Consider the following 12,362-nt stretch of genomic DNA (forward strand, 5'->3'; position numbering starts at 1 on the left):
GTCTCCCCTTAGGCCAGACCTGAACCCTCACAGACTTCATTACCGTCACCTGTTAAGTGTTTGAGTGTTTACGACGGCTTGTAATGGGCGCAATACCGATCTCCAAACTCACGGACTCATGGAATTTGAGGCGCACTCCCACAAAGTCCATGAGGGTTTAGGACTGTCCCACTGTCAAATCCTTGAGGGTTTGAGGGCTCTCTCGCAGACAGTTTGAGCCCTTTCTAAACACTTTCCGTTAAGTCCGCATTTCTGCAGACTTTGCCTTAGGGAATTACCCTCAATTCATAGCAATGTGACGTTATACCCGCATTAAACACGGGGTTACCAGTGGAAGCGTGGAAGCCTGAGACATAAAAATGGTAAACAAAGAGGATGACACATGGGTATTCAGGTACTAAGGATTAAAGATGGAATATAAAAACACATGAAAGCAGAATACAAGCAGAAACTATATTACACCGCTTTATTCGTCAAACGTTACATTTTGTTATTGAAGCTGACAAAGGCGAGTAAATAGATTATTTGACAATTAGCTCTCATCTCGTGAGGAAAAACCCTGGAAGACGTTCGAATCAGGGAGTACGTTATATAAAATAAAAACCCACAATTGCACATAACCTTTTCTGCTGTTGTCATAGTAACGTGATATGTTGCAGCAAAGTGCTGTCCCATTTTATCTACACTATTTCAAGCCCTTGCAGCCTCTCACACTCATCATGTCACATTTAACAGGTGATGTCAGTTAAACCCCTGAGGGTTCAGGGTTTAAGGCCCCGGGAGGGACACTGGGATTGGGCCATGGTTTAAGCGTGAGACGGTGCTTTGTTACACATGGTGTTACCTGACAACGCCAAAACATGTTACGTTCAATTGTGGGTTTGGGACATTTTATTTTAAGACATTTTTAAAAGTTCTAATGTCTTTGGATGAAGACGGGTCCTTACATAGATGGGGTCCCTATAGGTCCCCACAGTCCCCACCGATTGGGATGTGACCACACACACCAAAGCTTTGTGTCAGACGATTTTAATCATAAGTGGTCTATTATACTGACAGACCGGCCATCTGTGGAGGACCGTGAACCCTCTGACTCACACCGTAGCTGGATCCTATGAGTGCAGGGTGACAGGGTGACATGCAGGGGCCGTTCCCAAAAGCAGAACATCTCATGAGCGTGCAAGTGGTATAGGAACACATCTGTGACATACAATCATGCCACGCAGCAGCAATAACAGGCTGTCAGCGGCTTTGAGAAATAACCGCTTATTAAGTTTAGGACATTAATAACACAAGGGCTTGCCGAAAACGTCACAGACACTTTTCTGACAACAGCCAACTGTGGAGCTGAATGTGAGCTGAATACTTTGGATAAAGTGCAAATAGTTTATTCTCTTCGGCTCCTACACTGCATCCTCCCTACTTAGTGTCATTATTTCACCTAGTGACCTCAGGATGAATCTGGAAACTTGGTGAAGCAATATCACACCAAAGTTGTTTGGCTTTCAAACCTTTTAATGGTGTGTATCTGTGTGTTTCAGTGTGTGTGCAGTGTTCACTTGCATCCATGTCACACACTGACATTCCACTGTGTATTTGATATGAGGCTGATAATAGCATGGCACTGTCTGGACTGTATATCACACCATGGCTTATAAAGAAACATGTTGGACATAGCATGTTAACTAATCTAAGGGGTTGTATATGTTCAGCAGGCCCGGTGGAGGGAGGACAGGGGGGGGGGATTACTCAGGATGGTTTCAACAGTACACTGGGCAGCTGTTACTGGGGAGGGCCTTCCTGTTGGATTCCATTACAGTGCAACGTCTGCCACAAATAGACATGATAGTACTTTCCGAAAATGTTTCGGGGGTGTGAGCTGGAGGGGGCTTGAGTCGGAAGGGAGGGCCCTGTTGGGGGGGGTGTCAGCCTGTGTATAAAAGCTCTCAGCTGAGAGGCAGAGAGCACGTCTGGAAAACACTTTCAGAGAGGCCAAAGGGGCTCTTCATCTGCAGCCAGCAGCTCTCTGTTACAGCAACAGTTCTCTGCCGCCACGCACCGACAGCAGCCATGACAGAAAGACGTATTCCGTTCACCCTGATCCGCACCCCGAGCTGGGACCCATTCCGTGACTGGCAGCAGAGCCGCATCTTCGATCAGACCTTCGGCATGCCGGCCCTGCATGAGGACTTCGCCACATTCCCCAGCACCCACTGGCCGGGGTACCTGCGGCCCTCCGTCATGACCCCGGACATGGGCGCAATGGGCCCCATGGGCCCCATGGGCCCCATGATGCCCCACGCCCCCGTGATGTACCCAGCCCCCATGATGGCCCAGCAGGCCCGTGTCCTGTCCCGCCAGATGAGCACCGGCATGTCGGAGATCAAGCAGACTCAAGACAGCTGGAAGGTGTGCCTGGATGTCAACCACTTCTCACCTGAGGAGCTGGTGGTGAAGACCAAGGACGGCGTGGTGGAAATCACTGGTGAGCACTCAGTCCCTCTCTCACCGATCATCTGTGTGCACTGTACTGTCACCTAGTGCATGCCAATTCAAGTAGCCCAGTATTTTCATAACCTCATACACTAAAAACCTGAGGTGTTGAAGGTAATTCCCTGTCTTTAATTTGGACCACTCAATCTAACAGCAAAAGATCTGCTTATATACAGGACACATGCGTAGATATCAGAATGCCTCACTTGGTGGACTTAGGTTTGTCTCTTTTCTGTATAGGAGAAAGTACAGGTCTGGGAATAGGACTCAAGATAAAAAGACCGGACACATTTGTTTTTGAGAGGTCAAACACAAGGCAGATGCATTGTTGCAGAGTTACATAATATGTTGAAACAATATACCGAGAGCAGGGGGGGGGGGGGGGCTTTTGGCTGCACGCCTGCTAGATGCGAAACGACATACAATTCAACATGTGGGAGTCGACTTTTTCAGCAGCTCACAGATGAACACAATGCAGAAGCTGGTTCATTAAATAGCTGGTTTCACTTTTTGCCGTGAATTGTTCCCATTGTCTGTCCACGCTTGTGAAGGACCAAAGCTAAATGTGCAAACCTGAGGAAAATGTGTGTTGAATGGATCGCTGTAAGTGCTTATAGCTCTCTGAGGCCTTGAGCCCCTCTTTTCTCCGAGTCGGTCTCGGCCTCTCTGTCTGCCATTTTACTAAGAATTATGCTCTTATAGTAGGGGATTTAGCCGTGACTCACCCAGTGTGTCTGCTACTTTAAAAGGACTGCTGGATCTTGTCCAGGTCCAGGTTCCTAGGCCGGATTATGGCCACTACCTCCCTGCCGAGAGACTGGGCATAGTCAGGAACAGATAAACAAATCAGAGGGTCTAGTCCAAGTGGAATTTGCCACCTCATGTTTCTCATATGTCTCCTCAGAACAAGGATGTCTTTGATGGTTTAAAGATAATATCACTCAGTGAAGCTTAGTGGCTTTAGTGAAGAGCTTTATGTACAAACCAAAGTGCAACCTCTTGGTGCAATTATCAGTCCTTTTCATTCATACTTAGAACTTAGAAGCACCCTTTGGGAAGTTGAAAGAGAGCAGACTTGCCCCAGCCACACTCACACGAGTGGTGTCGTGCTGTCGGAAAGGGGACAGCTCCCTGAGGACAACAACCTGTATCAGTCCGTTGTCATAACAAACATATTACTATATTTAGTGCCAACATTGTCCTGGTGAAGACGGGTATGGCTGTGACTACACAGGGAAGATAAAGAATACCACCACAAATCCTTCACAAACCAAAAATAGCAGAGTCATTGTACTGTTTGCGCGAGTCACTAATACACATTAGTGACTCGTGGTACTGATAAATAAACAAGTCAAGAAATATGTGTATTCACTTTCTTGCTGAGAAGATTGATACCACTCGTGTGCAGTAAATAAGGAGCTAGCATGCTGCAGGAGACAGCTAGCTTAACTTGGTATGAAGACTAGAAGGGCCTGACTATTTCTTGGCAAGGCACTGTGACTTTCTGGAGTCATCATGAGATTGCCTGACATGTCTTGAGCCAAGAAATTGTCCACTACAAAATAATAATAGATATAAAGCTAGAGCTTGGCTCTGTCCAATGCTAACAAAATTTGCCTTACCCCTACCAGCTATCTCTGCATCCCAATTAGTACCATTAACCGAAGCCCTCACCATAAAGGGGGGGCTATGAGTAACAGGAATGGACTTTGACAGAGCTTTTGGCGTATTTCCCAAAATGTCGAAGTATTCTTCTATAAGGGTCTACATTTTAGCTCTGTATCTAACATAGCTACATCAAAATTATGGAGACTGGTAGATAAAATACAAGACAAATTTGCTCTAGCAGCAAAAGCACAGCTGTAATTAATTAGATGAATCAGGGCTGCATTCCATTTGGGTGTCCCAGTACCGGGGTCTTTGTATTGCACATGCTTACTCAATGTAATGGCTTTTTTTTGTGGCATACTTGAATTGATCCATAATCAATGATTTTATTTACACCTGTGCTTTTACTGCTATAACAAGAAAAATACAAATTAAACATGGTCTGAATGTTAAGAGTCCCCAAAATCCTGAATCTAGTTTTGTTAGTTGAAAACCTGCCATCAAACTTAATTTCAAGCAAGTTATATGAAGTCACTATTCATTGTACAAATAAGTACAAGATGACTTATTACAGAAATGCTCCACCATAATATATTATTTCAGGTACAACTCCTTAAAGTGAACAGATTAGTGCCACTTTTAAGTAAACGTATGTTGTCTGTGTCCTCAGGCAAGCATGAAGAGAGGAAGGACGAGCATGGCTTTGTGTCCAGAAGCTTCACCAGGAAATACACGTAAGTAGCTCAATGTTTTAACGATCGTGATCAAAGAATAAGCCTGTAGAGTAATTCAAATTTCACCCAAATTAGTTCTATTTTTTATCACTTTTTACACGTTTGTGGTCCAGTTGATGAAAGGAAGCTGCTGGCCATGGCTACACGTCAACAGCTCACTTCAAAAGTAACAGATTTCCTATTATAATGGGTTTGTGGTGGCTGTTTGGTGGCAGCTTTGGATTGAATTTTCACGGAGGAAATGCATTTCTCTGGCTGGATTCAGATCCCTGTGATTCTCTCGTTGTGGTTTTTGATGCTGTGAGTCTCTTTAGCTGTGGTTTGGTTCGGCCTGGAGAGGGCTGGCTGCTGCTGATAGCCGAATTTCATGCTCTGAAAAGCAGCAGCAGAAGCAGCAGCAGCCTCCACCTCCCCTAGTGTTCATCCATCCTTCATAGGGCTCTGCTGCCATCCAGTGGCCACAACGCACACTGAGCTGGTCTTTGGATCCGATTTTACCCAATGGTGACTCAGACATTCATATTTCAGACAGTCTGTGTTTAAGTAAGGCCAGTGATGCTCCCCAAGTCCCAAGACTGGGGCACTTTGTAAATCTACTGGAGTGATTTCTTAAGCCTTAAAACCTAACCGTGTCCTATTGCTCCCCTCCAGCCTCCCCTCTTCAGCTAACGTTGAGAAAGTGGCCTCCTCCCTGTCCCCCGAGGGGGTGCTGACCGTAGAGGCTCCTTTGATCCGACCGGCCATCGAGTCCTCAGAGACCACGATACCTGTCAACGTGGAAAGCAAAGGTTGCGTGGTGAAGAAGTAGGAAGAGAAGCAGCAACCCCCCCCCCCCCCCCCCCCCACACACACACACACACACACACACACACACACACACACACACACACAGATATTCAAACACTCACTTTTACGACTACAAACTGCTTCTAGAGAGGTGAAGAAGCGGCTTAGCGCTCCTCCCAAAGCAGGCTTGTTTACATGCCAGAGAGAAAAGCAAGGGATTGCCTTTGCTTTCCTCTCCTCCCCACCGTCTCTGGTAATGAGCCAACCCCAGCTGAGTGCTCCGTGTAAACACATCTGCATTAGCGCCATATGCCTGCTCTTTCTGCCGTAATTACACTCTTCATCTGAATGTAGGAAATCTCAGCTTAGCTCTAGCTCAAAGCTTTGTCTCTCCCTCATTTACGCACCTCTCTCATTTCTATGGAGTTAACCGGCTTCATGCTGCCCCCACAGACACATGTAAAGACAGTCAAGCGGATTGTAAAAGCAGTGATCATGTGAATTAAAGAACTAAGGTCCCAGGAGAGAATGCACACAACCACTTTGAGTGTGGAAATAATACCTGTTAGCGTACACACTGTGGGACTTGACTGGAAATGCACTGGTTTTTATCTGCAAACTATTCAGTCATGCAAACATAGAATAAAGAAGAACATTTTTAAGTTTCTGCTCTTTATTGAAAGTTTACAAACTGTTTATATGCACGCTGGTGACATGACATCATTGGAAGCTGTTTGTGTTCTTTAGTCTGGAAACTGGATTATATGTAGCTAAATGGAAAGGCTTGGCTTCTCGGTGTCGTGGAATCTTATGCTAAATTATTCATCTGATGGTCGTCCATGCAAAAGAGAGCAAGTGAAACATGTCAGCCCCCGTGAGTGATGCAGGCAGCCCCTAAGACAAACAAGATTCACAGCATCACTGCTGTGTTGTAAGTTGACATTTAAGAGTATAGCGCCCCCATCAGACCATCTGATCCCTACACAATGCCACGATGCACCAGCTCTCATTCAGAGTAGCAAAAGTGTCTGAAACATTACTGAAACATTGTGTCCTTCATTGTAATTACACCACCTCGGTCAGGCCAGTCAGTATGAAATTAACACTTAAAAGTAGTTAATGTCATAATGTCCATTACATTACATACTTACCAATATATTATGTGATATTCAGCAGACCGGATCCTTCAGTGCAAAAGGGATGCACAGTAAGTTCATCCTGACACAGATGTGATCCCTGATCTGTGGACTGGTGGGCCGGGTCTCTTCTTTCTGAAGCAGATGATATATGAGATGGGTGTCATATGTACAGAGATATAGGGCCATTGCTGCTGTGCATCTGCACCCGAAATGTGTCATAACGCCCAAAATTGCATAATCCCATCATACAGAATGTCTCTTGATGAATTATTCATGCCCATATAGATGCATAATTGATGGAGATCTGCTCTCTCTACTCTTGACTGAGCAAGATCATTTAAAACAATCGCAGCAGGCATGGATGTTAGAGGAGGAATGAAAATAGTATTGAGTCCGGTGGAGCCAAAACGTTGATACTCTGAGTATAACCACCAATTATTTTGTTATTGATTTAGCTTTTGATACTTTTAGCCATACTTATATGTCAGTCCGTCGGTCAACCACTTTGGTTCAGACTTAAATGTCTCAATGGATTGACATTTTGTACAGACATTCATGGTCCTCAGGGGTTGAATCCTACTGACTTTGGGGAATTCCCTGACTTTTCCTCCATTTGGGATATTATGTCTCAACAGCGATTAGATGGATTGCCATGAAATTATAAACAGATGTTCAAGATCCCCTCTGACTTTTCATATAGTGCCATCATTAGGTCAAAATTAAAATTTGTCCAACACTTTGATTTAAGACCAAATACCTTCTTCCCATCAGCCTCAGCTATACTTTGTGTTAATGCTAATTTGCTAACATTAGCATGCAAACAAGTTAAACTAGGATGGTAAACATGGCAAGCCACGATTGCATTTTCACTGTGAGCATGTTAGCATGCTGACATTAGCATTTAGCTCAAAACAGCACTGTGCCTAAGTACAGCTTCACAGAGTTGCTAGCATGGCTAATCGATGAAGGCCAAGCATGTCTTTACATTTCAAAAGCTGAAGTTTAAAAAAAAAAAGTGTTTATTTTACTTGATGGAATTAAATAATTAAATTTGTTATCAGAATTGTCATTCATCAATGATATATTATTCTTAGAATTGTTACGGCAGATTCTTGCATTTAAAATTCACATTTCGGATCAATTTACTTAAAAGTAACATTAAATTTGATTTAAATTTGACAACCCTGTATGTTTTCAACACATTCTCTAATCTACAATATACGGTATGTATGACTTCCTTCTGGCTAAACCTAAAATGCAATATAGTTACTACTGGATTTAGGAAAATAGTACGGTATAAATGTTGTAGTTCACACTGAAGTATGGCTGACGCTCTACAGGATCTCTGGTTTGTATCACTGCCATGATGCCTTAACAAGAGTTACATAACTCAAAATGGCACAAGCACAGATTCAGTTCTTACATCCCCCCTTTCGCCATATACGTGTGAATTTATCAGACTCTCGAAAAAACTGATTTGGATTTGTGTGCTAATCTGAATCGAGCAGGTAACGAAAGGTTATATTGTGTTATCAAAGGTGACACACGAGACTGGGACACATATATATAGGTAGAAAAACACATGGGCAAGGGTGTAAGTAGAGGATTTATACGTCACCAAATCACATGAGCTTAGGGCCCTGTTGCAATCAATACACTCTACAGCGGCACGTATAGTGCATGATTTATTTATTTATTCTTTATTAACACTCAACATCCAGCCAAATGCAGGACGAAATGAAAGCAACACAACTGGTCACGTTCTGAATGGCCTGTGGTTTTCATCGCCTCCTTCTCTTCCTCCCTGTCAACCTCCAGTCATTCATGTTGCGTGCCGGCCCACTAATGCACATACTAACTCCAGTCTTGACTCCCAAGCTGCAGGGTAGATCTATTTATAGAGCGCTCTCTGCTATGCACTGAGCCTCCAGCATGTTGTATAGCTACACAGGGTAGATAGCAGACATGAACTGGTGCTTTTTCCCCCCCCATTCTCTCAATGGTCCCAGACCTGTCGTGACTAATAGGCTGCTAAATGAGCTCAAATTTGATTTAAGACGTTTCTAATTCACCGTGTATTACTCACAAACGGTGAGCGTGAGAGTTTGACACATCTGTCATAACAGATGTTCATTAGCTGAACATTATACTCAAAATATATGTATTTATACTGTATGTACTGTGTGCAGTGTGATATATCTAAAACGAATGAGCACAGTGGAAGCCATTCATGGCAGCCGGCAGCAGACACTGCCTTAAGAAGAGGCGGCACTCTCTTAAACCACTTAGCATTTCAACTTTTCCTCTTCTATGAGTCACCATTTCCTTCCAGTTTAATGCAGCCCTAAATTATTTACGCCAGTCCCCATCAATCCAGGAGCCAGCCAGTCCTTTAAACCGGGGGGAAGTGCCTGGTGTGGAGCGTCGTTAGCCACCGGGCTGCTGATTGGACGCCTCTCAGATCTCAACAATCCTCCCTGCACTCAGGCTGAAGAGGGCCGCATTTTCTCAGAGAGGTTCTCAAGTGATCTTGAAGTGTAAGTCGCGACGGGTCATTTCAGAGAAGAAGAAAAAAATCAACAAATGTGAAAATTAATGAATAATTCAGTTTAATATAGTGGACATTTTCTGCAGGTAACACGTGTCATTAGGTGCAGCGTGACTACGCATTCACTTTAGGAAAAGGTGGTGTGAGGATGCTTCTGGTTTGGCGTGTGTTCTTTTTAACAGGCCTATGCATTTTTCACAGCGGACATTTTGACTTGTCACAGTAGAAACAGCACAGGTGTTACTAATAACGTTAACGACGTGTCACAGTGAGTTGGGATGCACAGGGCCAGGACCCTGACACCAAAGCAGCCACCATTAAAGGTAGTATTTACACGTGTGCTTTTCCTTCTATGACATCTTAAACTGTCTACATCTCCTTTTAGGACAAAACTTTTACAGTCTAAAAGACATGATATGATACCATAATATTATTACAGTTTCCATAGCTGTACTAATGATGGCATCTTCAATGCTGCTATAGACATCTCAACGTGTTTTCAGCTCGTCCTGTTTGTATTTAAGTAGAATGTTTTCTACTTCAGCTCCGTTGGCTTAAATTCTCATTTAAAATCTGCAAGGTTCGGGTCGGCAAATTTTCTTGTCATTTTAGTGCCAAAACGAACAAGCAGCAAGCTTTGACAGATGTTAAGAATATCAAGTAAATTTATATTAAAGCTACATTTTGGGATTACACTATGGTATCACTGCTGGCTCTGTTTGCATTGTGATTTATTGGACTGAAATCTCATTCTGCCAACTGTAACTCTAAACAAAGATGAAGCCTGGTCAACACTTATGTTGATAACTTCTAGTGATGGCGACTTAATAAAAGAGGTATTTTCACAAAGTTATACTCGCATTTGTAAGATAAATAATTTTTTAATTAAGAAAAAAAAGGCATCTGTTTCCCATCTTTAATAATCTCCACTACACCACTGATTTGGCTCAATATACAGTGTTTATTAATAAATGATGTCACTGCAATAACGGACACGGAGCAAAGTCCAACACTGATAAAAGTGAAACAATAACGGGCGTGGATCAGAAAGGGTTACGCTCTAGGGTGTGACAGCAATTAATCATCCATAACAAGATGAATTTCACCATAAGAACATAACACAAATCAGTCACCAACCGTACCCAGCAGGTCAGGGTGAACAGGACCTTGTCTGAACCTTTGAACATCAGCACCGGCGCACCCCAGGGGTGCGTCAGTTTGCCAGTCCTGTTCACCCTGTACACTAATGACTGCACATGCAGCACTGCTAACAATTACGTAATAAAGTTTTGTGATGATACAGCCATCCTGGGTCTCATGTCTGACACATCAGATACAGTTGTATACAAACATGAGATTCAGAACTTTGTCCAGTGGTGCGACAAACACTTCCTCATCCTCAACGTCAAGAAAACAGAGGAGATGGTATTCGACCCCAAATACATTGGAGACCACTCACCGGTGGTTATCCATGACCAGAACATAGCACAGGTTGACTCTTACAGATACCTGGGCATACACATTGACAACAAACTGACATGGAGTGTTCAGGTAGAAAATGACTGCACTAGGGTCCAACAGCTGCTACACTTCCTTCGTAGGCTGAGGGTATTTGATGTCAACCACAAAATGTTGCTCCTCTTCTACGACGCCATAGTTGAGAGCATCCTGCGGTTTGGCATCTCAGCCTGGTTTGGTAACCTCAGTGTACAGCTGAAAGCCCAGATCACCCGGCTAACACAAAGCGCCATGAAAATCATGGGAGTCAGACAGCATCCCACACTCCAGGCTGTCTTTGATCAAACTATCATCAGACAGGCCCAGAAGATTATTTCAGACCCCACCCATGTCCTCCACCCTGAATACCAGCTTCTTCCCTCAGGCAGACGCTTCAGAGTCCCCCAGTGCAGACTCAACCGCTTTAAGAACTCCTTTGTCCCCCTGTCCATCAAAGCCCTAAATGCAAGCTAGCCAGAGCCTAACCCCTATAACACCTTAACTATACACTACAGGTGGGTTGTACGATGGGCAGTGTGAAACTTATTTGTTGGCTGGTGGCAGTCTGTGCATGTACTGTAGGTACTGTGTGTGCGTGTAGGTGGACTGGCGACAGTCTGTATGTAATGTATGTATGCAATATGTTATCTTGTATTGTTTTAACAGCAGACACTGTATGTTTCCAAGACAAATTTCCTTTGGGACAATAAAGTCTATCTTATCTTATTTGATGTGCATTAGCAAGGCTTTTCACTAAAATACACATTATGTATATATATATATCTATATATATATAGATATATATATATATATATATTTATATATATCTATAGATATATATATATATATATATATATATATATATATATATATAGATATAAAATACAATTTTACTAGCTGTAAAAGCACATGACTACATATGTAATCCACATGCACAAAAGCGGTGATATCTGCAGTAAATGTGTGGACTGAAGACCTCTGAGCATAGCAGGTGGTGTAATTATTTTCTGCTTAGCAACAGCTCAGGATTGGCTGGTGGCAACACCTTAGAGAGGGGTTGTCGTCCAATCACAAGCCCGAGCATTGATTGGCTTGCAGCCAATTAGCACTCAGCCAGCTGTTCACTAATTAGTTCTCCCTCAGTGATTTAAGAGGTTCATTAGTCCAATTGTAGCTCTTGATTGACATCAATTTCCAGTTTTTCAGCACAGTCATTCCTGGCTAATGAAATGTATTCCTCGCGCCCAAAGACGTGTTTGTTTTGTTATTTCAGTTGACTTACCTGCATGGCACTTAAATGTCTCATCCCCTGTTGGATGGGTTCAAATTCCGCAGACATTTCGTCCCCTTTGGATGAAATGTAACAATCTGCTAGCGTTATCTTAATGTTAGCGTGCTAGCACGCAAAACTAAGATGTTGAACGGTATCATACCTGCTGCAAATCAGCATTATAGCATCGTCATTGTGAGCATGTTAGCATGCATACGTTAGCATTTCGCACAGAACACCACTGTGCCTGTGCCAGGAATGGATGTAACAAATTCACTGTCATTGTT

At 43.3% G+C, this 12,362-nt stretch overlaps 1 protein-coding gene across 1 annotated transcript; it reads left to right on the forward strand.

Annotated features, from left to right (window-relative positions):
- Nucleotides 1-1,957: 1,957 nt before the first annotated feature.
- On the forward strand, nt 1,958-6,283 carry hspb1 (heat shock protein, alpha-crystallin-related, 1). Its single transcript, XM_068729482.1, has 3 exons — nt 1,958-2,485; nt 4,772-4,835; nt 5,487-6,283. The coding sequence occupies exons 1-3, from the start codon at nt 2,071-2,073 to the stop codon at nt 5,641-5,643; spliced, it is 636 nt and encodes a 211-aa protein (XP_068585583.1). The 5' UTR covers nt 1,958-2,070; the 3' UTR covers nt 5,644-6,283.
- Nucleotides 6,284-12,362: the final 6,079 nt, after the last annotated feature.

This window comes from Cebidichthys violaceus, unplaced genomic scaffold (assembly GCF_023349555.1).
Source record: "Cebidichthys violaceus isolate CVI_PGR_0920_01 unplaced genomic scaffold, fCebVio1.0.p SCAF_46, whole genome shotgun sequence".
Lineage (NCBI taxonomy): Eukaryota > Metazoa > Chordata > Actinopteri > Perciformes > Stichaeidae > Cebidichthys > Cebidichthys violaceus.